This window comes from Saccopteryx leptura, chromosome 1 (assembly GCF_036850995.1).
Source record: "Saccopteryx leptura isolate mSacLep1 chromosome 1, mSacLep1_pri_phased_curated, whole genome shotgun sequence".
NCBI classification, from domain to species: Eukaryota; Metazoa; Chordata; class Mammalia; order Chiroptera; family Emballonuridae; genus Saccopteryx; species Saccopteryx leptura.
In genome coordinates this window covers 368,179,048-368,203,158 of record NC_089503.1, presented here as the reverse complement: position 1 = coordinate 368,203,158, position 24,111 = coordinate 368,179,048, and the positions used below count along the sequence as shown (strand labels likewise).

General features: G+C 44.5%; 1 protein-coding gene across 1 annotated transcript; it reads left to right on the top strand.

Moving 5' to 3' along the window:
- Positions 1 to 7,139: 7,139 nt before the first annotated feature.
- Positions 7,140 to 18,816, top strand: TMEM14A (transmembrane protein 14A). The gene is made up of 5 exons (XM_066361382.1): positions 7,140 to 7,282; positions 11,162 to 11,239; positions 14,534 to 14,635; positions 15,322 to 15,409; positions 18,230 to 18,816. The coding sequence occupies exons 2-5, from the start codon at positions 11,170 to 11,172 to the stop codon at positions 18,267 to 18,269; spliced, it is 300 nt and encodes a 99-aa protein (XP_066217479.1). The 5' UTR covers positions 7,140 to 7,282; positions 11,162 to 11,169; the 3' UTR covers positions 18,270 to 18,816.
- The last annotated feature ends 5,295 nt before the right edge of the window (positions 18,817 to 24,111 follow it).

Here is a 24,111-nt window from a genome sequence, read left to right as displayed (position 1 = left end):
TCTGTATTAGCAATTAGCAAAAAAGTCCCATTCCTGGGATACCCCACAGTCCAGTTCTAGTGCTGTGAGTCCCTTGGCCTGGGAAATCCTTTCATGATGATTATTAATGAAGGGGCTGCTTCCCAGGAAATCCCTCACGTCTGGTTTTAGTACTGAAAGTCCCCAAACCCGCTGGGCCTGAGCAAACCTACTCTTCTGTAGGACCAAACCAGAAGAAGCACGGTTGGGTGCTACAGCATGAACCCCCCAAAAGCTATAGCCATGAAAAAAGATTCTGTGAAGAAAATCTTTGTGAGGCTCTGAAGCCCAAAGCCACTGATGAGGAGATAAGGGAGTACTTGGAGAAGTTTGGTGAGGTGTCTCTCCCGGGTGTGGTTTATGCTCTCCACCAGCCCCTTGTGGCCGCTTTTCCCTTCCTGCCTTGTCCAGCTGGAGTTTTTCTCAGCTGGTCTTCTTTCTGGTCCCCTCTGGCTTTTGGATGCCTTCTCTCTGGTGAGTTCCCTTTAGGTCCTGAGCAAGGGGAAGGGCCAACCCTCAGCTTTGCCTGTGTTTCCAGATCGAGGCCATTGAGTTTTCATTGGCTCCAGAGTCTAACAAAAGGAAAAGCTCTGTTTTCATCACCTTTAAAGAAGCGGAACTTGTGAGAAGCATCCTGGAGGTCTAGGCCATCCGTGGTAGCAGGGTGAGGAGCCTCCAGCTCCCTGTGCTCATCCTCCTGCCTCTGGAGACCTAGCCCTGGAGTTAGTGGGGAACTTAGTAACTAGTCATCCCAATATGAGCATTGAGAGTATCCCAGCAAACCCTTCCCTGGAATGTGAAAAAAGGTCCTGGTTTCTGGCAATGAGTGTGGAAGGTTGGAAGAAAAGTACAAAACCCATACAGTGGTCCAGCAATGAGAAACTGACAGCAACACTATCTTTAGTGTCAAATGGATATGGCACAGATTACACACCTTCTGTGCTTGCACTTACCCACTTTTCCCCAGACCGTTGATGTTGGCAGCCATAGTTTGTGGTTCACAATAATGGTTTATCTGTTCATTGTTGCGTCACTCAGGGTGATGTGACTTAGTGTGCTGTAATTATGAATATTAACAAATCATCTTTGACTTCGCCTGTGGATTAACTGTTGTGCTTTCTATAATGGTAGCACTAGTTTAACTTTTTAACATTATGAATATAATGACCATGTTTTCTAAGTGGTCAGATTGTGAAAATGAGAATGATTATAATAGCAACACAAGCATGATCCCATCGTCGAAAAAGAAAGCGAAACGACTATGTTCTTTTCCTGACAGATGGAAGGACACCTACAACTGCATTAGGAAGGTGAACAACCCAAGCAGAGCATACTGCGCAGTGTGCAGCAAAGAATTTGGAATGGGGTGCGATGGGGGAGGGGCTGCAAAAGCACACGTGGAGTCTGTATCTCACGAGTCAGGATGAGACAGGCATGTGCTTCTAAACCAATCAAAAGTGTTTTCATGTCCCAAAAAGACAAAGCAGCAGCTGCTGAATTAGCTTGGACATTCCACATGGACAAACAGGCATTATCATATAGTTCTCTTGACCTATGAAACTAAAGCTACATTTTCTGATTCAGAGGTTGCAACTAAAATATCCTGTGGGCGAGCAAAAGGAAAAATTTGATAACAGATGTGTTGGCCCCTTATAGATGGAGCTGATTTTGTCATTTCTCCTCAATAATCAGGTTTTCTACAGTGTCTCGGCTTCAAATGATGCACCATGGCAAGAAAAAAAATTCCCTTTAGCCCTTAGGTACTTTGAGTTGAAAAATGGAATTTCAAATCATCTTCTTGATACCTGTGAGGATTTTAATGAAACTGCTGAAATCAAAAAACAAAAGATTGTTAATATTTTGTCCAAATACAAACTAGACTTAGCTCATCTGTCTGCATATTCATCAGACAGTGCAAATGTAAATTTTGACAAATTCCATCCAATCTGTAAACTTCTTAACAAAGATAACGAAAAGATCTTACCTATTCAATGTCCTACACAGCTTGTATTTAACAGTGCTAGAAGGGGTAGGATTGGCTTAATTCAATGTGATATTGAGACTTTCATAATGAAAGTTTTTGGTCACTTTTCAGTTTCCTCAAAATGCACAAAAGCACATAATGGTTTTGTTTTTTTTACTTTGTAGAAATGGAAGGAGAGAAACTCTGTAGCCACGTGCCTACAAGGTGAGTGTCACTGCTTCCAGCCATAGAAAAGATGCTAACATGTTGGCCTGCCATACAATCATATTCTCAAAGTGTGGGGCAAGACGAATGTTCTTCTTTGACTTGGAAATATACTGAGGATGAGAATGGAGGAAAGGATTACAGAAAAACAGGAGTTTATGTGCCATTTCTCCAAGCCTGTTTGATGGTCTTTGAAGAGGCCAGAGAGATTCTGGAAAAGGGTGAACAGACTGCACCTGAGCAGTTCAATATTATGTAGAGGTTGAGACAAAACTCATAGAGCAGATAAGGGACTCATTTTTTGGAAATAAGACTGCTTCCATCCTAAAAAAAAAAAATGTCAACAGAAAAGGGCAGCCTGGCCTGCCCTGTGATGGCACAGTGGGTAAAGTGTCGACCTGGAATTCTGAGCTCCCTGGTTCGAAACCCCGTCTTGCCCAGTCAAGGCACATATGGGAAGCAACTACTACGAGTTGATGCCTTCGGCTTCTCCCCACTCTTTATCCCTCTCTCTTCTATCTAAAAATCAATCAATAATTTTTTTTTTAAAAAAAAGGGCATCCAAGTTAATTAAAACAGGACTTTCTTAATTTCTTTACTAGAACTATAACTTATTTGGAATCCATATAAGTTTGATTTCACCAGTTCAAATTACCTGTGTGCTTTAAACCATTTTCCCTGAGAAGGAAATGTTTAACTTATGATGGCAGTGTGCTTCGGCGCGTTTAACAATGGCAGATATTTTAGACATGGATAGCCTATGTGACGAAATTCTAGATGCAGAGGACCCGATTGACAAACAGCTGGTCTGTCAGAACAACCCTGTGGATTCAGAATGGGTGGACATTTTTGGAGAAATGGAAATGAATTCCCACGAATCTAAAATGTAGCTGTTGCTGGTAAGTAAAACTCGAAGCATTCCGTGCTCAAACATTTCTGTTGAGATGTTGAGCTTCATGTCATCACCCCGGACCGACACTAGTGTAATATGGACGTGAGAAGAGCAGAGCTACAAGTCCCAGTGAAGTTTACATGTGACTGCTCAGGTTTACCACTACTTAAAAGAAAAGATGTTCTGAAGACTGCAGGCAGGTCAAAAAGTATTACTGTATAAGGAGACAGAAAGAATAAAAATATTTTATTATACGAGACAGAAAGAAAAATGTCATTTTCTTAATTCTCAACATTTTGTTTAGTTTCTGAAATACAAATCAAAGTACATTTTTGTAACATCATGTTAACAAGCTTTACATTCTTTTCAATACAGGATGACTTAGTATAGGCACTTTACAACTTCCTTTTTAAGAACCACACATTTTATGGAGGAAAACAGCTCCTTAAAAAGATACGTGGGTACACAGGCTATCATTTTTCATTATTTTAGTGCTTATGAACGCAAACTTTGAATAGCAGGCCCTCCATCTGAAAATTTGGTCCTCTAAAATAGGTAATTATTCCTCTAATAACAAAAATAAATTAAACATACTGTTGAAAAAAAACACAGAAATTTTTGGTATAGGCCTCTGAGTAAGCTTGAAAAACGAGTTAGGATGTGTTTCAACTGTACAGAAGGAACATTTTAGAATCCACCTAAAAGCATCTGGCAGAACAACCGGCCTGAGGTGACGGGCTGTTCTACCTCAGGGGGTCAAGTCTCACAAAGGCCATAGAAGCACTTACTCAACTCTAATCATAATTCTATATAGAATATACAACAATAGTAGAACAATCTCAACAGTTATTCAGTGCCTAGAAAGCAAAGTGTAAGCTTGGAGCAAATATCTCAGCAGGAGCAGTATTCAAAATTTTTATAGGACTTTGAAGGTGAAAAAAACTTCATTCATAGATGATGTCTTATGTGCAAATACATTTGTTTCCAGGACACTGGGGACAATGGATGTCGTTATTTTTTGTTAAACATAAGAAATATCTAGGCCCTGGCCGGTTGGCTCAGTGGTAGAGTGTCGGCCTGGCGTGCAGGAGTCCCGGGTTCGATTCCCGGCCAAGGCACACAGGAGAAGCGCCCATCTGCTTCTCCACCCCACCCCCTCTCCTTCCTCTCTGTCTCTCTCTTCCTCTCCCGCAGCCGAGGCTCCATTGGAGCAAAGATGGCCCAGGCGCTGGGGATGGCTCCATGGCCTTTGCCTCAGGCACTAGACTGGCTCTGGTTGCAACAGAGCGACACCCCAGATGGGCAGAGCATCGCCCCCTGGTGGGCGTGCCAGGTGGATCCCGGTCGGGCGCATGCGGGAGTCTGTCTGACTGCCTCCCCGTTTCCAGCTTCAGAAAAATACAAAAAAAAGAAAAGAAAAGAAAAGAAAAAGAAATATCTAATTAGATCTATTATATTTCTATTCCCTTTTTAAAGTCTTATGTATCTTATTTTGATTTATATATTTGTATTTAAAATATCTATAGCATATTAGCAGAGCCATATGTGCCTGATTTAGAAATAAACTATACATATATTGGGATGCTTATTCAAAATTTCTTTTACTGATGAGCACAGGCCTAAGTGAGAAGTAAACATGGGACCTGGAGGGAGAGAAGAATCAAGGACCTGAAGCAGGCTTTTTGTTTGTTTACAAATCAATTAATTGTCCTGTGATTTTAGTTTTTCTGTATCAGTCTCCCAAAGCCAGGGTAGCTCTGGAAAAACTGACACGAACCGAGTTTCTGAACATTTGAAAATGAGGACCAGTCTCAGGAACCAGGGCACTCCCTGAGGTGTAAGCGTCCTGTGCGTTCAGCCTGTCAGTCAGTCGTGCTCTCCCTGCCTCCAGCCCCACACAGGTGCAGCTTACGGAAACTGCGTTGCTACAGATGCTACCGATCGGGGACTCTCCAGATCCAGAGGGGCCTGGGAATGGAAATCAGGAGCTCTGAGAACTTGCACAGGAAAAAGAGATTTCTGTTTTCATTAACCTGTAATTAAAATTTAGCATTTCTTTTCATTAGGAAAATAGGCTGCAAACCACAGCAGTATCAGTGCCTGTGACTGTCATCACTAGGAACCGCAGATATTCGTGTTGTAGACACCTCAAACTATTATGTGCACCACTACCTGGAAATTTTGGCAATTATTAAACCAATTCCAAGATACTGGAATTTAATAAAGGAGCACATCTATTATATCACAGATTTAAATGTTCAATTATTTGATAACTATTTCAATAAAATTGGCTTCCTTGGCAATCGTATATATTTCTCTTCTGCATTTCTCCAGACTGACAAAGGAGTGGATGGCACATTGGAAGTTAGAGTCTGCTGTGGGTCATGAACAGAAAGCTTTACAAATAGTTAGAGGTCAGTAGGCTTTGCTGTACCTCTGCCTCATACATTAACTGGAGTAAGTGGCAGCTGGTGGCATATGAGTTGGAAGGACAATGGCTCCTTTGCCTAAGGACCTTCCTGTTTCCACATGTCCAAGAATATGGAATTTACATAATATGCATAGAGTTGTTCTTCTGTGTTTAGGTGAAAGTACCTTGAGTAGGAGTATATCATGAGGCTGTTTGTACCTTCGAATAGCTTTGTAAGGGGTAGAAGGGATCTGGGATCTTAGAGAGCAGAGAGAGGAAAGAAAAGGGGATGGGAAGGAGCTATAGAACCCATACTTAGGATCCCACTTCCTCCAATTCACATTCCAGTGCCTGCCATCTACTCTTTTTGTATGAGTGTGAGTGTGTGTGTGTGTGTGTGTGTGTGTGTGTGTGTGTGTGTGTGAGACAGAGAGACACAGAGTAAGGAATAGACAGGAATAGACAGGAAGGGAGAGAAATGAGAAGCATCAATTCTTTATTGCGGCTCTTCAGTTGTTCATTGATTGCTTTCTCATATGCGCCTTGACCAGGGCTGCAGCAGAGACAGTGACCCCTTGCTCAAGCCAGCGACCTTGGGTTCAAGCCAACGACAATGGGGTCATGTCTTTGATCCCACACTCAAACCAGCAGCCCTGGCGACCTTGGGGTTTCGAACCTGGGTCCTCTGCATCCCAGTCTGAAACTCTATCCACTGTGCCACCGCCTGGTCAGGTGAATCTTTAAAAATCTTAACTCCCTAGGACCAATTTAGTTTTCTCATAAATTAGTCACATTACTGCTCAGAAGTACTTTTAACACATCAAATAGATTCAGCAAGTTTCACAAGATTAATATATATTTTAGCTTTTAAAAATCGCTATTGTTCCCAGTCTCACAGCAGCACTAGAGCCGCTTGATGACTTCTAGATGAAAGCCGCCTTCATAGCTGAATGGCTGTTACGGAAAGAAGTGGCCTGGACGGCAGCTCTGGAGAGAGATGAGAAGTTGTTAGAAGGAGGTATAATTCCAAAGCCAAGTTAAGGTTCTTTCTAGGAGTGGATTACCCAAGGACTAGAGTCTTGGTGGACAGATTAAAAGTACCTTCCAAGTCTGGTACTCCATAACTTTCCCTTCAGATACTTAAATCCAGCTAATCCTGGGCTTGGATTACAAAACTAGGACCTTGATCTCCCTGCCAAATCTAGATGACCCCATACATAGGTAGTGTGTTAATGAAGGGTGCTTGGGCTTTGAAATCTGACAAACGTGGGCTCTAACCTTTGCACCCCACAGAGACTTTAGCTCCCTCCACTGAAAACAGCAACAGTCTGCTGGACAGTATGTAAAAGACCTGGGTTGCTGCAGACAAACGTCCCTGGAATAATGAATGAACTTCAGGGTTAAAAATCTCTCCCTCTGGGATTCCTGTTACATCCAGACTCACTCCCTGCTCCGTCCAGCAGGAGGCAGAAGATCCCGATCCCCTGCTCAGGGCCAGAGCCAAAAGTCGGGCAGGCGACGTGGGTGGTCAAACCTGGCCTCCGCCCTGCGTGCCCCGGCGCGGGTGCTCCAGGCGGCCGACCTGACCCGCCACCTCCCCGCCGCGGGTGGCCTGGGCGGGGCAGCGCATGCGCGCCGCGGGAAAGGCGGTGCCCGGAACCGCCTCCGCTGCGGAGTGTCGGGAGCGTGGGGCGCTGGCGAGCCGGAGACTTCCAGACTTCAGGTACCGAGTTTGCTCGCAGCTGGCTCCCGAGAGGAGGGCTCGGGGCTGCAGGTGAGTGGTACAGCTTACGGTCGAGCACTTCCTGCCCTGAATTTTCTTGTAAAGGTGCAGAAATAAGCAGACAACCAGTCATACAGAGGACCTTGGTAGATTTTTGCAGGAAATGGGGATCTATTCTCCAGGGGTCGCTTTTCTGCTCCTCCTGGGTACTCCCCAAATCTATTCCTTCTCGTGGCCCTGGCTCCCACCTGTCCTCCCTCCTACCTTCCTGGAGCTAGGGAGAGGTGGGGATAGGAGTGGTGTTCACGGATCATTCATTGCAAAAATGATGTCAAGGTTTTAACCTTCCTAGCTCCACCCAGACTTCAGTCGAAAATGTCTTTCGAGCCCCAAGCAGTGCAAAGATGGGAAACTGTTGATACTCAACGTGTGAAAAAGCTCGGTATAGGGTAGTTTACGGAAAACCTCATAGTGGTTTCCCCAGATTTTGGAAGGCCAAGGGCAAGGCAGGGCCCATTCACCTGGTTTCGTATACGGTGCAGTAAGTTATTTTGCAGCGTTGCACCCAGCATGCTTTCTGGCCTTTTATTATTATTATTATTAGAGAGAGAGCAGAGAGAAGGGGGAAGGAGCAGGAAGCATCAACTCCCATATGTGCCTTGACCAGGCAAGCCCAGGGTTTTGAACCTGCGACCTCAGCATTGCCGGTTACACTTTATCCATTGCGCCACAGGTCAGGCTTTCTGGCCTTTCTGAGTGCTGAGCATCTCATCTGTGATGGGAGCATGTGATGCGTCGCACATGGTTCCCCACCGCCGTCGCTTTCATGGTAAGGCAGCCTCTGGCTTCTCATCCGTTGCTCAGATGGTTCTGCCACAAAAAGGAGCAGGAGGGGTAAGAGCTTTTTGTCTCAATTTTCTCTGTAAGTACAGAAACTTCTGGCAAGGATTGGGAATAGGTTTTTTTTCTCCTTAAAACAGCATTCAGGTCACTAAAGAGATTAAGGGACTGGCAGTTCCTGGCATTAAAGCTATACTGAGGTTAGGTCAGTTTCATAACATCTTCAGCCTGACATTGTTCCTAGATTCACTAGTCACTCATGCATTCAGCATTTCCTCAGCACCTGCCTATGCATGCCAGTAAGCTTGGTCCTGTGAGAAAGAGATGAATTTAACCTGAGCTTCACCTTCCAGGAGCTTGATGGGCTGAAAAGAGAGATCAGCCCTCATCACTAACTGTGCCAGGTAGAAGAGGGAGCCCTAAGGGAGTGTCAGAGGAAGAAATGGGGGCTTGGAGGAGGGAGAAGAATCGGCTTTTCACACCAGGTGGTTGGCTTAAGAAGAAAATCGGGTTCCCAAATTAGCATCTGATGATGTGTGTCAGGCATCTCAGACTGAGTATGTTTCAGATAGGTCTCATCATTCCTGGTCGCCTCCCTCCTTCCCCTTCCACACACATCTACTGCTGTTCCAGCGATCTCTGTCACACGGAACAGCATCACGGCTCCCCTCCCCCTCCTCTCCGTGTGGTCCCAGCCAGAGAACTGGGCGTGGTCATCTCTTGCCTCACTCCTCCCCCTCACTTCTACACACAGGCTTACGGAGTCCACCTCCGGAGCCTCCCTCCTGTGTGTCCACCTCTCTCCACCCTCACTACCATTTCTCGGGGCCAGGCTACCATCATCGCCTGCTTAGTTTACTGCAGCAGCCTCTCAGCTTATTTCTCTGCCTCATTTCAACACATCTCCTACTACTGCAGCCAGGAGGTGCTTGCTCGAATGAAATCTGATTGCCAGGCTCCCTTCATTCATCCCTCCCTGCCCTTGGGACAGAAACAAGGCTCCCTCACCTGGCTTATCGGGCCTGTCTTTCTCACTAGTCCCATCTCTTTTCAAAACCTCCTTGCAGTTCCTTCCGTTTTGTAGAAAGACGCTTTCTCAACGCACCAGGCCTTCGCACATCTTCTCCCTCTGCCTACAACGCCCTTCCTTGCTGCCCTCTTCCCTTGGCTTACTCCTACTCTCCCCAAGGTCCCAGCTGGGACCCTGCTCCCCTAGGAGTCCTTCCTTAGGTGCCCGTGCCTCTCCTCTGAGGGCTCACTCGTGGATCAGCCTCCTCCACTGCACTGCACTGCACGACCTGGAAGACCAGGGCCATGTCCGAGGGCTTTTCATTGCTTCCTACTGCCTTGCACAAAGAAGGTGCTCAATAAATAATTGCTAAATGAAATTCAGTGTAAATATAAGCTGTCATATTACGGTTTAATTCATTGAAGGCCTGAATCATGAATTCACCTTACCTCAGGTGTTTCCTCAGTGGCCTTCTACACATCAAGCTTAAAAATGGGTGCAAGGGTGAATGAGAATAACCTTGATGAGAGCAGCTAGTACTTGCTGAATGTTCATCTTCTCCTGTGCCTCAGTTTCCCTCCCCTAAGACCCTTTCTCACAGTGTTCTAGCTTACTCTGAGATAAGTTCAGAATGCTTTTTCCAGTCTTCTGGGTCAATTTGTTACCAATTGCTACAGGAAATACATGACTGGGTTAACCTAAATGACGATCAGTGAGAAAACTAAAGATTTCATATAACATTCCTCATATATGCAAAGATAATTGTTTTCCCCATGGAGGAAATACAGATTTAAGATATGCCTGACCGGTGGTGGCTCAGCGGATAGAATATCAGCCCGGGACACTGAGGACCCAGTTTCAAAACCCCAGCTTGAGCGTGGGCGCAGCCAGGTTTAGCATACGGCTGCCAGCTTGAGCGTGGGGTCACCGGTGTGAGCCCAGAGGTCACTGGCTCAGCTGGAGCTCCCCAATTAAGGCACGTATGAGAAACAATGAACAACTAAAGTGACATAAATACAAGTTGATGCTTCTCATCTCTCTTCCTCTTTCTCTCTCTCTCTCTCACTAAAAGAAAAAAAGAGAGATATAAAAGCCCCACAAGGACTGTTAGAGGAGTTGATGTTAAGGATGGGGTGTGATGCAGGAATCAGCAGCCAGCTAGTGACCAGTGTCCATGTCTTCAGCTTGTAGCCAGCATAATTTACGCTCCATCTTGGAGAGCCGTGGGCAGGACTTCAGTGTAATCCCTCACCCCTGGAGCTACGGTTCAGCTGCTGCCCTGCTCAGTAGGGTATCATTGTCGTTCAGTTCACTTTCTGCCAGGGCTTCGTTCTATTCTTTAGCAGTTTATCATCGATTAAACATGTTAAACATGAATGTGCCTGCCACCACTGAAGCGTTATCTCACAGCAAACTCCAAGTGACAAAGCAAATGTTTAAAGTGAATCTGTGCTTCAGTCAATAAACGTCCAGATTATCCATTTCCTGTTCTTCTGGTGTGAGGAGAACGGAGAGACAAACAGCTATACAAGTATGGAAGAATTGTAAGATAGACTTTCTGAAGTCAAGGAACCCAGAGGAAGAAGAGCAGTTTGCTCCAGACCAGTCGGATGGTGCAGGCTAGAGTGGTTAAGGAGTTTGGGCGGTGGTCCAGAGGGGGGGGGGTCCCCACATGTAGAGGGTGGTCAGGGTTTGTAGGTGGGAGAGAGGGGATACATTCCAGACATGAAGTGAACAACAAAGACACGGGGTGTCTCCAGTGCAGAGAGCCGGCTGAGCGCAGCAGAAATCTTTCTTGGGGAGGTGGAAGGGAAGTGAGCAGGTGAGGATCCTGCAGGTCTGAAGACAGGAAAGGAGAGTCAGCCTGCGGTGCCCCCCGCCCTCCCAGTGGCCTGAGAGTGATGAGCACGTGGGCACAGCAGTTGAGTGCTGGACAGGTGAAGGTCTAACTTCCCCTTTTTCAGGAGAGAAATTAATTTCTGTCATTCTGTGTAATGCCCATCATTTTTATATACCTTGGCTCTCCCAAATGCTTTTTAGTTTGTAAAATTTGTCCCTTCTCTCTTGTTTTACAATTGCAGCCTTGCCAATGGACCTTGTTGGTTTTGGTTATGCAGCCCTTGTGACATTCGGAAGTGTTTGGGGTTATAAGCGCAGAGGTAAGCCCAAGCCAGATTCTCCATCAGAATGACTTTGTGGGGGTTGGTGATTGTACTAGGACCCACTGAGGGTCTGTAAGTAGGGCAAAAAGCCAGAGTCATCCTAGAAGTGGCTGAGACCACTTCATGGAAGGAAGTGGGTTATCTGGGGCTGGGCATATAGAGCATTCTAACCTGGGGGTTCTAGGCCTCCCTCCACTACAAATTCTAATTTCACCTGTCATTATCAGTGGCATAATTAATTGATTTAACATCCTCAGGGCTACTCACTTATTATGAAATGAAGGAAGGCTACTCACTTATTATGAAATGAAGGAATGTTTTGTTCACATAGACCTAGGGTCAAAAACTGAATTATGTTGATATTGTGTGTTGCAAAGGAAAATTCACTGAATACTTAAATATCATGGCTAAAGTTTTTTATCTCTGTTCAAAAGAAGAAAAAACCCATTTGATAAATTAAAGGGTTTTTATGGAGAAAAATATAAGTTCTATTTTTATATTTTACTTTGTTTTAAGGTAGAAGCATTAATAGTCATGGTATTTCATATTTCTGTTAAATTTTTATGAAATTTTAAAAAATGAAGTATGTATATTTTAATGAGAGAGAGAGACAGGAAGGGAGAGAGGAAAGAGATGAGAAGTATCAACTCGTAGTTGTAGCACTTTAGTTGTTCATTGATTGCTTCTCATATGTGCCTTGACCGGGGAGCTCAAGTTGAGCGGGTGACCCCTTGCATAAGTTAGCGACCTTGGGCTCAAGCCAGTGACCTTGGGCTTTAGCCAGCAGCCTTTGGCCTTTAGCCAGCAACCTTGGGGTCATGTCAATGATCCCATGCTGAAGCTGGCAACCTTGGGGTTTTGAACCAAGGACCTCAGTGTTTTATCTACTGCACCACTACTGGTCAGGCAAAAATGAAGTATATTTTAAAGAGTGTTATATCTGTGGCATTGGTGGATTTATATTTGAGTGAAAAGGCTAGGTCTACGCAATATCAAAATAACTTCCTTCCTTAGAAATTGCTAAGAAGCCCGAGGCTGGAAGCACAGTTCTCCCCAGGGCCTGAGGGGCTGGCAGGGTAGAGTAAGTCTCTGCTCTGATTCCTGACAGCTTGTTATACACCTTAGACTTTTATTTCTCAATATGGGAAGCACTGTGGATTTGTATATGATGGGGAAGAAAATGATGGCACCAGATTAAGACCTGTAAACAACTACATAAAAGTTGATGATTCAAAATCTACTTTAAAGAGGACTCAGTGTAAAATCCTGATAGGATTGTTATTGACTGTTTTTTATTTCACAAAGATATGTCTAAATAACCTCTACTACAAACAGGAAAGAACATCTGGACATTAGTGCCTGGCTTTAAGGGAGGAGTGTGTGTGTGTGTGTGGTGTGTGTGTGTATGATGGTGTGTACGAGGGGAGAAGGGAGGGGATTACTTTACCCTTCTAACCCAAATCTCTTCAGAAACTTATTAAATTGCATTAGCTGTTAGGGTCTGTGATTTCAGGGATCTGTTGCTCAGCTGCAGAGTATGGTTCCTTGACCTTCTGCAAGGGCCTGGAAGCCCCTGAGGGCATTATGTGTTCACAGAGAAGCCCACTCTTGTGGCATAACGTGGGTTAAGAGCACCGGCCACAGAATCATGTATTCTCAAAACCTGCTCTTGCCTCTACCACTTAGGAATTGTTTTAACTTCTGGGCCTCAGTTCCTCATTTGTAAATTAATCTGTTAGGATTAAATAAAATATTCTCCTTAACCATACTCTTACCTGCCTTCTGCTTGACCCATCAGTGCCTATCTAGTGCTGCCTGTGTGCCTGGCACTGTTTTGGGCCCTAGGAAAACAGCAGTGAGCAAAAAAGACATGCGCGCACAGTGAGTGGAGAGAGCGGCGTTACATATCTGACGATGGACAGTGGGAGACTAGAACGGGGGCCTCAGTCAGAGTGACGGGTCCAAGGAGGCATCTCTGAGGAACTGACACTTAAGACAACATCCGAAGGCAAGCTGCAGTTGACCAGGTGAACAATGCAGGGAAGAGGGGTCCGGACAGGGAATAGCAGCGCGTCTGGAGGCCACGAGCAATAAAGAGTTGGGCAGAGTATAGTCAGGGGACTTGAAAGCAGGCCAGGGCTCTGAGAATAGAGCAAACTTGGGGTTCTCCTAAGGTCAGTGGGAAGCACGGAGGGTTTTTTAATTAGATGTATGTGTTCAAAAGATCATATTACTGTGTTTAGAGAATAGATTTGGGGAGGGTTAGGGGAGCAATGAAAAATTTAAGATTTCTAACTGTAACAACATCTTAAGCCTTTATGTATTTGACATGGAGGATATTAACCCTGTTTTGCAACTGATAAAACTCAGAGGTCAAGTGACTTAGCCAAAGCCCTTCAGACAGTAAGTCAAAGAATTTGAAGTAGAACCTAGGGCATTTGGCTTCTCATTCAGGACGCTGTTACTGCGAGTGAGTGAGTGAGTGTGTGTGTGAATGGTGGGTGTGTGTGTTGCTGCAATAGTCTTCACCCTGGTTGCAATCTGAATTTCTATGGATATTTTTAAAATTTGAGCTACTTTGACCCTACCCTTAGGGATTCCAGTCTAACAGATTCTGAGGAGAGTGAATTCCATGAAGCAGGGACAGTGTGTGTCTTGTTTAGTGTCGCTGGCATGTGGCCCAGTGCACAGAAAGTGGTTGGTGTTGGTCACGGTGCCCTGGTGCAGTAGGTGGGTGGGTTGGGGGCGGGCTGGCTGCATCGGTACCCTGGTTTCTTCCCATTTCTCAGTATAGTCACCTCTCATCCTTGAGTCCTGACATCTGGAGGCTGGAAGGTGTCTTAATTATCCAGGAGAGAACCATCACTTGGTTTGCATAGCATTTCTCTACCACTGTAAGCTAAAAATACTAATGTATCTTACTTTTATCGTCACAACCTCGCAGTAAAAAGATGGAGGCAAAGAGAAAAGGAAGAAAAAAAGGGAGGACAACTGATTGCTGAAGGTCATGCAATCCATGTCAAAACCACGACTACAAGGCAGACTTTCTTATTCCCTCAAATGATTCCCAACCTTGCATTGCTGTATGCATTCGGGGTTCCTGTGCCTCGCACTTAGGACTGAGCGTGAAACAGTCATTTCTTACAAACCTCCATGAACAGTCCTCTGTGCAGCTCGGCTTTGTCCAGTCCCAGTGCCCGAGGAGAAGCACACCTGGAGGTGCAGGCACCACAATTGAAGTAATTCCTTTCATTTTATAATTCTCTTTCTGAGCCCGTACTTGTTTTTCAGGTGGTGTTCCATCTTTGATTGGTGGTCTTTTCGTTGGAATTTTGGCTGGCTACGGAGCTTACCGGGTCTCCAATGACAAGCGAGATGTAAAAGTGTCTCTGTGTAAGTCAGGCATTTTCCCCAGCGGGGGACTCGAACCTGGGAAATAGCTGATGTGATGCTTCTAACTTTAATATTATCACCTAGTCTGTTGTTTAGTCTCCTGGTGTCCGATTTCCCAAAGTGGAATGCTACAAAGGAGAAACAGTCCACCTTTTCCCGAATGCGAAAACAGTATTATTTTTATTAATCAGGTCTTACTTTAAAAAAAGATACTAATTATTTTCCTGACATTCAGCTACCTAAACATTCATTGAGTGTCTCCTGTTGGTCCAGGCATACTGGCCTGTGTTTTTGAGGAAACAGTCTTGGTCTTCCAGGAATAGTCTGTAAATAGAAATTTAACTTAGAAAAAGACGTCCTTTTAGAGATATTTCAAGAATGGATTTTTTTTTAAATGTTATTTATTGATTTTAGAGAGAAAAGAGATAGAAAGGGGGGAGGAGCAGGAAGCGTCAACTCATAGTAGTTGCTTCAAGACTGCGTTTTAACATGCTTGTTTACTCACACCTTTTTGATGAGTGAGTTTAAGTGTTTTAATAGAACGCTTCATCTTTTGGGGGGAAAAGATAGCAACTCAGTCCCTGTGCACAGTAGTTGTTGGATTAGAAAGCTGAAGTAGCGTCCCCCATTTTCCTCACAAGCACTGATAATGTGTTTGACCTCCGGTTCGTGCGTTGGTCTTTCAGTTACGGCTTTCTTTCTGGCCACCATAATGGGTGTGAGGTTTAAGAGATCCAAGAAAGTCATACCGGCCGGGCTGGTTGCAGGCTTAAGGTAAGGAAAACTATTTGCATTTATAGTCTCCTCTGCCATCATTTTGAATTACTGAATTTTGGGCAATAGTCGGTTTTAATTTGAAATATCAAAATAATTTTTATTATACTAAGTATGACTGTGAAACCTTAAGATGTCATGCATTCCATCAGTCACTGATGTTGAAGTGTATATGACTATATCATTTTTATTGAATACACTTAGTGTTGCTGTAGTATTCTATCAGAATAAAGAACTAAAATAAGCCTCATTTTTCCTCAAGATTTACCCATCAGTGGCAAAAAAATATATTAAATTTGATACTCATTCTTAGAGAGTTGGACAGAGTGATAGTCTACTGGTGATTTTGAGTTTCTAAGGGAGAAAACAATATTTTTTAAAATAGGGAGCTTCAACTTTTTCTTAATTTGATGCCAGTAATTCTGTCCATGAGATTAAGCAGGTGACCAAGTAAAAATGCATAGGTTACATTTTTAATTCTTCCTGAAAGCTGCCTTTCTATATGGAAAACCACAAATGTATTTATTTATTATTATTTATTTATTTATTATTATTTATTATTCCTTTTTGCTTTTTGGAATTTATTCTGAAGAAATAATGAGATGTATATAATGACTGATTTTTATTGCAACTTGATTTCTAATGCAAAATGATAAACTGAAAACTTAGAAACAACCTAAAACTTCACCAGTAAGGAAATGTTTCTGTTTCAGTAAATGCTGGGTCCATTTAATAGAATTTTGAGCAACATGTCATGTTTTCAAAAACTATTAGTGGCATTGGAAAATCTTAATAACCCAAGAAGAGATTTTTAAAAGGAGAGAAAAACAACCAAATATAATGTGATCTTAATTTTAAAAAGTTTATATATTTAAAAAAAAACCAAGGTGGGAGGGGAAATACCTCAAACTGTTAGTTTGTCTCTGGTGGTAGCATAATGAGTAATTTTCCCCTCTGCTCCGTAGAATTTTCTAGTGCAGCTATGTTTATATTTACAGTTTGGGAAAGAAAGGTATGATTATAAAGACTGCTTTCCAGTTTTAGGCCTGTCTAAAAATGACACTTGGGTGGTGGCAAGAATCAGAAGTAGGATTTGCCTGACCTGTGGTGGCGCAGTGGATAAAACCTTGACCTGGAATGCTGAGGTTGCCGGTTTGAAATCCTGGGCTTGCGTGGTCAAGGCACATATGGGAGTTGATGCTTCCTGCTCCTCCCACCTTCTCTCTCTTTCTTTCTCTTCTCTAAAATGAATTAAAAGAAAAAGAAAAAAATAAAAAAAAGTTCTCCATATTTACCAGAAGTAGGGTTGCAGGGGTCCCCAAACTTTTTACACAGGGGGCCAGTTCACTGTCCTTCAGACCGTTGGAGGGCTGCCACATACAGTGCTCCTCTCACTGACCACTAATGAAAGAGGTGCCCCTTCCAGAAGTGGGGCGGGGGCCAGATAAATGGCCTCAGGGTGGACGCATGCAGACAGCGGGCCATAGTTTGGGGAAGCCTGGTATGGGTCAAGGAGACAAGACTTCAAAGATCCCAAGTGCCTGCTGCTACCTCCCTTTGAAGTTGCAATCTTCTGAAAAGCACCAGTGAGCATTTTGGAGTGATCAGTCATTTAGGAAAATGACAGTCAGTAGTTTCAGTTCTGATGGTATAAGGAAAACATATGTAAATATGTATATTATATATATAATATATATATATAAAAGGACAAGAATTAATGAAAAGTAGCTGAGATGGTAATAACCCCTCAGAATTGTTCCTCGATTATTTTTTCTGCTTGCTTTGCTTTGCAAGCTTTGTGAAAGTTTTCTTTCTTTTGAAACCTTTCTCTCGTAAAGCTTCATCCCAGATCTTAGGAACAACGAGTTCTAATTTTTCTCGTAAATTGAATGAACATTTTTAAGTGGCTCATTCAGTCGTGCTGGGAAGTTTGGATGCAGGGAGAATGTGATCAGCGCTGCCCCCAAGGAGCTGGAGTCGAGGAGAAGCCTGGGAGCCTGAGCTCAGTCCCATCACAGGTCAGGGATGCAGGGAGAATGCGATCTCCCCTGCCCCCAGGAGCTGAAGTCGGGGAGAAGCCTGGGAGCCTGAGCTCAGTCCCATCATGGGTCAGGGATGCAGGGAGAATGAGATCAGCACTGCCCCCAGGAGCTGAAGTCGGGGAGAAGCCTGGGAGCCTGAGCTCAGTCCCATCACGGGTCAGGGATGCAGGGAGAATGAGATCAGCGCTGCCCCCAGGAGCTGAAGTCGGGGAGAAGCCTGGGAGCCTGAGCTCAGTCCCATCACGGGTCAGGGATGCAGGGAGAATGAGATCAGCGCTGCCCCCAGGAGCTGAAGTCGGGGAGAAGCCTGGGAGCCTGAGCTCAGTCCCATCACGGGTCAGGGATGCAGGGAGAATGAGATCAGCACTGCCCCCAGGAGCTGAAGTCGGGGAGAAGCCTGGGAGCCTGAGCTCAGTCCTATCACGGGTCAGGGATGCAGGGAGAATGAGATCTCCCCTGCCCCCAGGAGCTGAAGTCGGGGAGAAGCCTGGGAGCCTGAGCTCAGTCCCATCACGGGTCAGGGATGCAGGGAGAATGAGATCTCCCCTGCCCCCAGGAGCTGAAGTCAGGGAGAAGCCTGGGAGCCTGAGCTCAGTCCCATCACGGGTCAGGGATGCAGGGAGAATGAGATCAGCGCTGCCCCCAGGAGCTGAAGTCGGGGAGAAGCCTGGGAGCCTGAGCTCAGTCCCATCACGGGTCAGGGGAGCGCAGCCCGCTCTTCCTCGTGCCCTGTAAGAGCCACCTCCCTTTGCCTTTCTTTTCTTTTCTTTTCATCCAGCCTGCTGATGATTCTGAGACTTGTCTTACTGCTGGTCTGAGAATCAGAGGAACTGAAAACCTAGTGGATGGCGTTCTACACTAACAGGCAGAGCACACTCTTGGAACGCAAAAGATGATTCCTGAATAAGCCGTTAAGTGTCTTATTTAATGTTAGAAACAAAAGAAACACTGTCACCTCTAAGATGAACACTAGTCTGAGGTGGTGTGGGGGGTTTTGTCTTTTTTTTTTTAACAAAGCTTTGTTTTCTGTTGTCAGGTACTGTTTTCATTAAAGATGTTTAATGAATTGTGATACTCTTTCATTGCTGTGTTTAGTGTTATATATGTGGTATTTTTCAACAACTCCAAGTACCCGTCTGAAGTAAGTTTAAATTAAACTACAGTATATTAGATAATGGAATGTCCTAAGGGGACTTTACAGAATGCTGATCTATTTATGTCATTTGTATCATATTAGACATTATACTTTTTCCATGTAATTGTATTGCTGCAAGTGTTATTTTTTTCTTTAAAAAATTTCATTCTTAGCACATTCTATAATAAAAGAATGTATTCAGTATTCAAATAAAAGATGTTCTGTTTTAAACCTGCTTTCTTTATTTTTCATTTTAGTGTCTTCTCTATATACTCAAATCATCTTTGACATTTAAACGTTCAATTATTAATGAAAAATATTGGAAAGAAAGGTTAATTAAGCCAGAACTCCTCTTCAGGAGCAGATATTCTTCTCTCTCTCTCTCTCTGAAACAATAATAATTCTGAAACAAAAATGATTTTGCCTCAACTCGCCGCTTCATTTTTAAGCGTATTTATGACTTTTCATGTCCACGGCACACACTTTCAGGTGCTAGTCTGAGCTTCGGAACCTCAGTCCCAGCCCAATTCCCCCACTGTGCTGTGCTCTCGGGAAGGTCGTTTCTTCTCTCTGGGACTCAGTTTCTCCTCCTTAAGGAGGAATTTGGATTGAATGATGGACAGGAACCATTAGAGCTCTAAAACCCTGCAATATTTGTCCCCTTGGCTGTCTGCAGTGGTGTTAGATTTCAGACCCTTCTTCCTTATGTATTTTTTTTTAACTTGGAGGTAACATTGGTTAATAACATTGTATCGGTTTCAGGTATACAACATTATAATTCGGTATTTGTGTATGCTGTAGTGTGCTCACCACCCAAAGTCTGGTTTCCATCCATAAACATGTATTTGATCCTTTATAACCATTCATCTCCCCCGACCCTGTCACCTCTGGTAACTGCCACTCTGTTGTCTGTACCTATGAGTATGTTTTTGTTTTGTTTCTGTTTTGTTTTATATTCCACATTAGAGTGAAATCGTACAGTTTTTATCCTTTTCCATCTGACTTATTTTGCTTAGCCTAATCCACTCAAACCCTCTCTTTAAATGAAGTGGTGGGTAGAGAGCTCCCACTGATAACAGCAGAGTTGATATGGTTACTGTGCCCAGCTCACTTTCAAGGAGGCTGTGAAACTTCCAGTGATAACTAATTTAACTGAGGGAAGAAAGAAGAAAAATCCTTCCTTAACCAAATAGGCATCCCAGACAAAATCCTTTAATATGCTTTAAAAATATTCCACCTAAAAACAAAGGAAAAAAAAATCCCACTAACCCTAATGGTGTCAAAGAGGTAGTTGTCATAGGCAAGTCTGGAAAAGCAGTGTCGTTAGGGTGCTCCCCACACCTGCTGTCAAGGGTAATTGAGAAGAACCTTCGTATTCATATTGCCAACAGCTTATCAGCTTACACTCAAACCGTGATTAGGGTACTAAAGCAGAAATTAAATGTGAACTTGATCATAGAATTATATACTATATCTGAAAAATGCTCTCGTAATTGAAAGTTTAAGAAAATAATTTGAAGCCATGCCACGTCCTAAACTTTTTCCAAAATGTGGTGTAAGTGAGTAAGGATGGTGGGTCAGCTTTGATGACGTACTCAATAAAGACCCCAGGTCAGAGTGAGGTCATGTGGCCAGTCTGAACGTGGGAGGAAAGAAGTTCTGTTTTGCCCGGTGAATATTTTTTAGGTGTTCCCTTGCTATGTAGTGCCTTTTCTGATAATTAACCTAAACTAAGAATGATAATGTTACTCAATGCTTTTCTCAAATAGCTGTGATTTACTGAGCATTTGTTATAGAGGAGACGCTTTACCAAGTAGACACCTTTGGAGCACCTGCCCTATTCACAGGGATTCCCCATCTCCAAGAACTGTGTGATCCTTCTCACCTCCTGCACAGGAGTGATGGGCTCCTGCCCACCGTGACTGCGCTACAGAGCCCCACCTTCCAGCCAGGACTCACTGACGGGGTCCATTGACTCACCCAACTCAACTGAAACCCAGTTTGCATCCTAGGAATTTAGCACTGAGACTCCGAGGCAGCTCTGTGTGGGACTGGAACTGAAACGTAATCTCAGGGACTGTGGGACAACCCTAGTTTGTCACACAGACCGAGGGACAGAGAAAGGTAATTGGTAAAGAAAGCAAAACAAAGCTGGTGGAGGGAGAGAAGTGGAGAGACTGAAAGAGTACAGTGACTCCTCACTTACTGTTGTCAACAGTTTCTTGGAACTGATGGAAAAATTGCACAACAAAACTTATTTTTTCCGTAGACTAATGAATATATATAAACAAGAGTTAGGTTCCTAGGACAATTCATCAACGTTACAACCAAACAACATTAAATGAAACAATTTGACTTGAGGACCTGCTGAACCACGAAATGCTATTTCGGTATGTATGTTAACTGTGTTGAATGGGGAGAAGCCTGATGAAGCAGTTCTTCCTCCGACCTGGAAAGCCCATCGTTCATCATGGTACCTGCCGGCGCCTGCACGTGAGAAGTGAATGGGTCCCACCATTCTCCAGCTGACTTGCGTGCTACTTCCTGGGAGGCTGCCTTCACGTCTCAGTACCTGCTTCCTAGACTCTGTTTGACGAAGTGGGTGTGCACGCCCTCTGGACTGATTCCTCTCCCCACCCACCTACCACTGTTGTATTGTTCGTGTCCCCGCATACTCCAAGCCCTGAGGCTGCCAACAGTATGAAAATTACATTATTTTTCAAAACAGCATTTTAATTATTTTCTTCTCTTTCAAGAATTGAAACTCACCGGTGGTGTAGTGCAGGGGTCCCCAAACTACGGCCCTCGGGCCGCATGCGGCCCCCTGAGGCTATTTATCCGGCCCCCACCGCACTTCCGGAAGGGGCACCTCTTTCATTGGTGGTCAGTGAGAGGAGCACATTGACCATCTCATTAGCCAAAAGCAGGCCCATAGTTTCCATTGAAATACTGGTCAGTTTGTTGATTTAAATTTACTTGTTCTTTATTTTAAATATTGTATTTGTTCCTGTTTTGTTTTTTTACTTTAAAATAAGATATGTGCAGTGGGCATAGGGATTTGTTCATAGTTTTTTTTATACTCCGGTCCTCCAACGGTCTGAGGGACAGTGAACTGGCCCCCTGTGTAAAAAGTTTGGGGACCCCTGGTGTAGTGGATAGAGCGTCGGGCTGGAACGCAGAGGACCCAGGTTTCAAACCCGGAGGTTGCCGGCTCGAGTGCAGGCTCACTAGCTTGAGTGTTGAGGTTGCTGACTTGAGCGTGGGATCATAGACATGACCCCATGGTCGCTAGCTTGAGCCCAAAGGTTGCTGGCTTGAGCCCAAGATCGCTGGCTTGAACAAGGGGTCACTCGCTCTGCTGGAGCCCCCCCAGTCAAAGCACATATGAGAAAACAATCAATGAACAACTAAGGAGCTGCAATGAAAAATTGATGCTTCTCATCTCTCTTCGTTCCTGTCTGTCCCTATCTGTCCCTCTCTCTTTCTCTCTCTGTCAAAAAAAATAATTGAAACCATCCTTCTTTGCAAGAGAAACAACTACAACAAAACCCTCACCCATATATAGCATGTTACACCCTTAGTGATAGGATAAGATTTTCAGACTCCCAAGGGTTCTGTACACTGTATCTCTACCCTCTTCACCATATTTCCTTCTTATATCTCTCCAAATTAATTCTGAAGTCAGTGAATGGCAGGGAAACAAAGATTCTGAGGGTTTGGAGTTGCAAAAGCCTGGATTTTGAATTAAAAAGAACATAAAGTGTATGCCATGTTTTGATTATCTACTGCTGTATAACAAATGACCCTAAAACTGAGCAGCTTAAAATAATCATTTAAATTAGATCATAAATTTGTGGTTGAGTAATTGGGAAGGGCTCAGCTGAGTGGTTCTTTTTTTTTTTTGTATTTTTCTGAAGCTGGAAACGGGGAGAGACACAGTCAGACAGACTCCCGCATGCGCCCGACCGGGATCCACCCGGCACACCCACCAGTGGCGATGCTCTGCCCCTCTGGGGCGTCGCTCTTTTGCAACCAGAGCCACTCTAGCGCCTGGGGCAGAGGCCAAGGAGCCATCCCCAGCGCCCGGGCCATCTTTGCTAGAATGGAGCCTTGGCTGCAGGAGGGGAAGAGAGAGACAGAGAGGAATGGGGGGGGGGGGGGAGAAGCAAATGGACGCTTCTCCTATGTGCCCTGGCTGGGAATCGAACCCGGGTCCCCCACACGCCAGGCTGACGCTCTACCGCTGAGCCAACCGGCCAGGGCCAGCTGAATGGTTCTTGTTGGGGCCTTTCATTAGATGTCAGCTGAAGAAGGCTCTACTAGACTGAGTATCCGTGGTGGCTCCCCCACGTGGCTGGCAGGTGATGCAGCCCATTGGCTAAGAGCGCAGCTGGGCTCCTGACTGAAGTACCTACCCATGGCCTCTCTCTCAGTGTCCCTTGGGCTTCTCACAGCATAGTGGCAGGGTTCTGAGAGGAAGCATATGGAGAGTGAGTATTCTGAGATCAAAGTCACACAGTATTATTGTCATCACACTCTATAGGTTTCAGCTGAGTTACTGAAGTGAGCCCAGATCCAAGGAGGGGAGAATTATACCCCCACTTCTCTTTGGGAGAGAAGCCACCGTGTTAAATCCAACACATGCCACAACGAATGATTTACAAGGTTTGAGAAAGAGCCCAGTGACGCTCTGGAATTGAAGTAGAGGAAGAGAATGGGAGGGGGAAGGACAAGTTAGACACTGCAGTATCCACCAGAGGAAACTCCTTTCTTCCCTCACATCAGCCCAGTCAAATGCTGGAGGAGACAGGCTAAGAAACGCCAGAATCCCAGCATGGCTTACCCAGGGGTCCCCAAACTTTTTACACAGGGGGCCAGTTCACTGTCCCTCAGACCATTGGAGTGCCAGACTATAAAAAAAACTATGAACAAATCCCTATGCACACTGCACATATCTTATTTTAAAGTAAAAAAACAAAACAGGAACAAATACAATATTTAAAGTAAAGAACAAGTAAATTTAAATCAATAAACTGACCAGTATTTCAATGGGAACTACGGGCCTGCTTTTGGCTAATGAGATGGTCAATGTCTGGTTCCATATTTGTCACTGCTAGATGTAACAAATGATGTGACATGCTTCCGGAGCCGTGAGGCGTGCATCCCACGTCACTGGAAGTAGTACAGTATGTGAGCGATGCCATGTTTTGCGTCTCTCACTGACCACCAATGAAAGAGGTACCCCTTCCGGAAGTGCGGCAGGGGCCGGATAAATGGCCTCAGGGGGCCGCATGTGGCCCGCGGGCCATAGTTTGGGGACCCCTGCTTACGGTATCTGCAGACCTGGGAAATGCTTGCCTTACTTTTTGTAAACTCAGAGATACTCAAAAGTATTGAGTAGAAATGCCTAGGTGCTGTGTCTAGGCAGGTGTGTTAGGCTAGGCAGGTGTGTTAGGAATAGCCTAAGTTCTCCACATAAGAGCAGGATGTTTCCAACACACAGTTACAAATTCAAAAGAGCATGT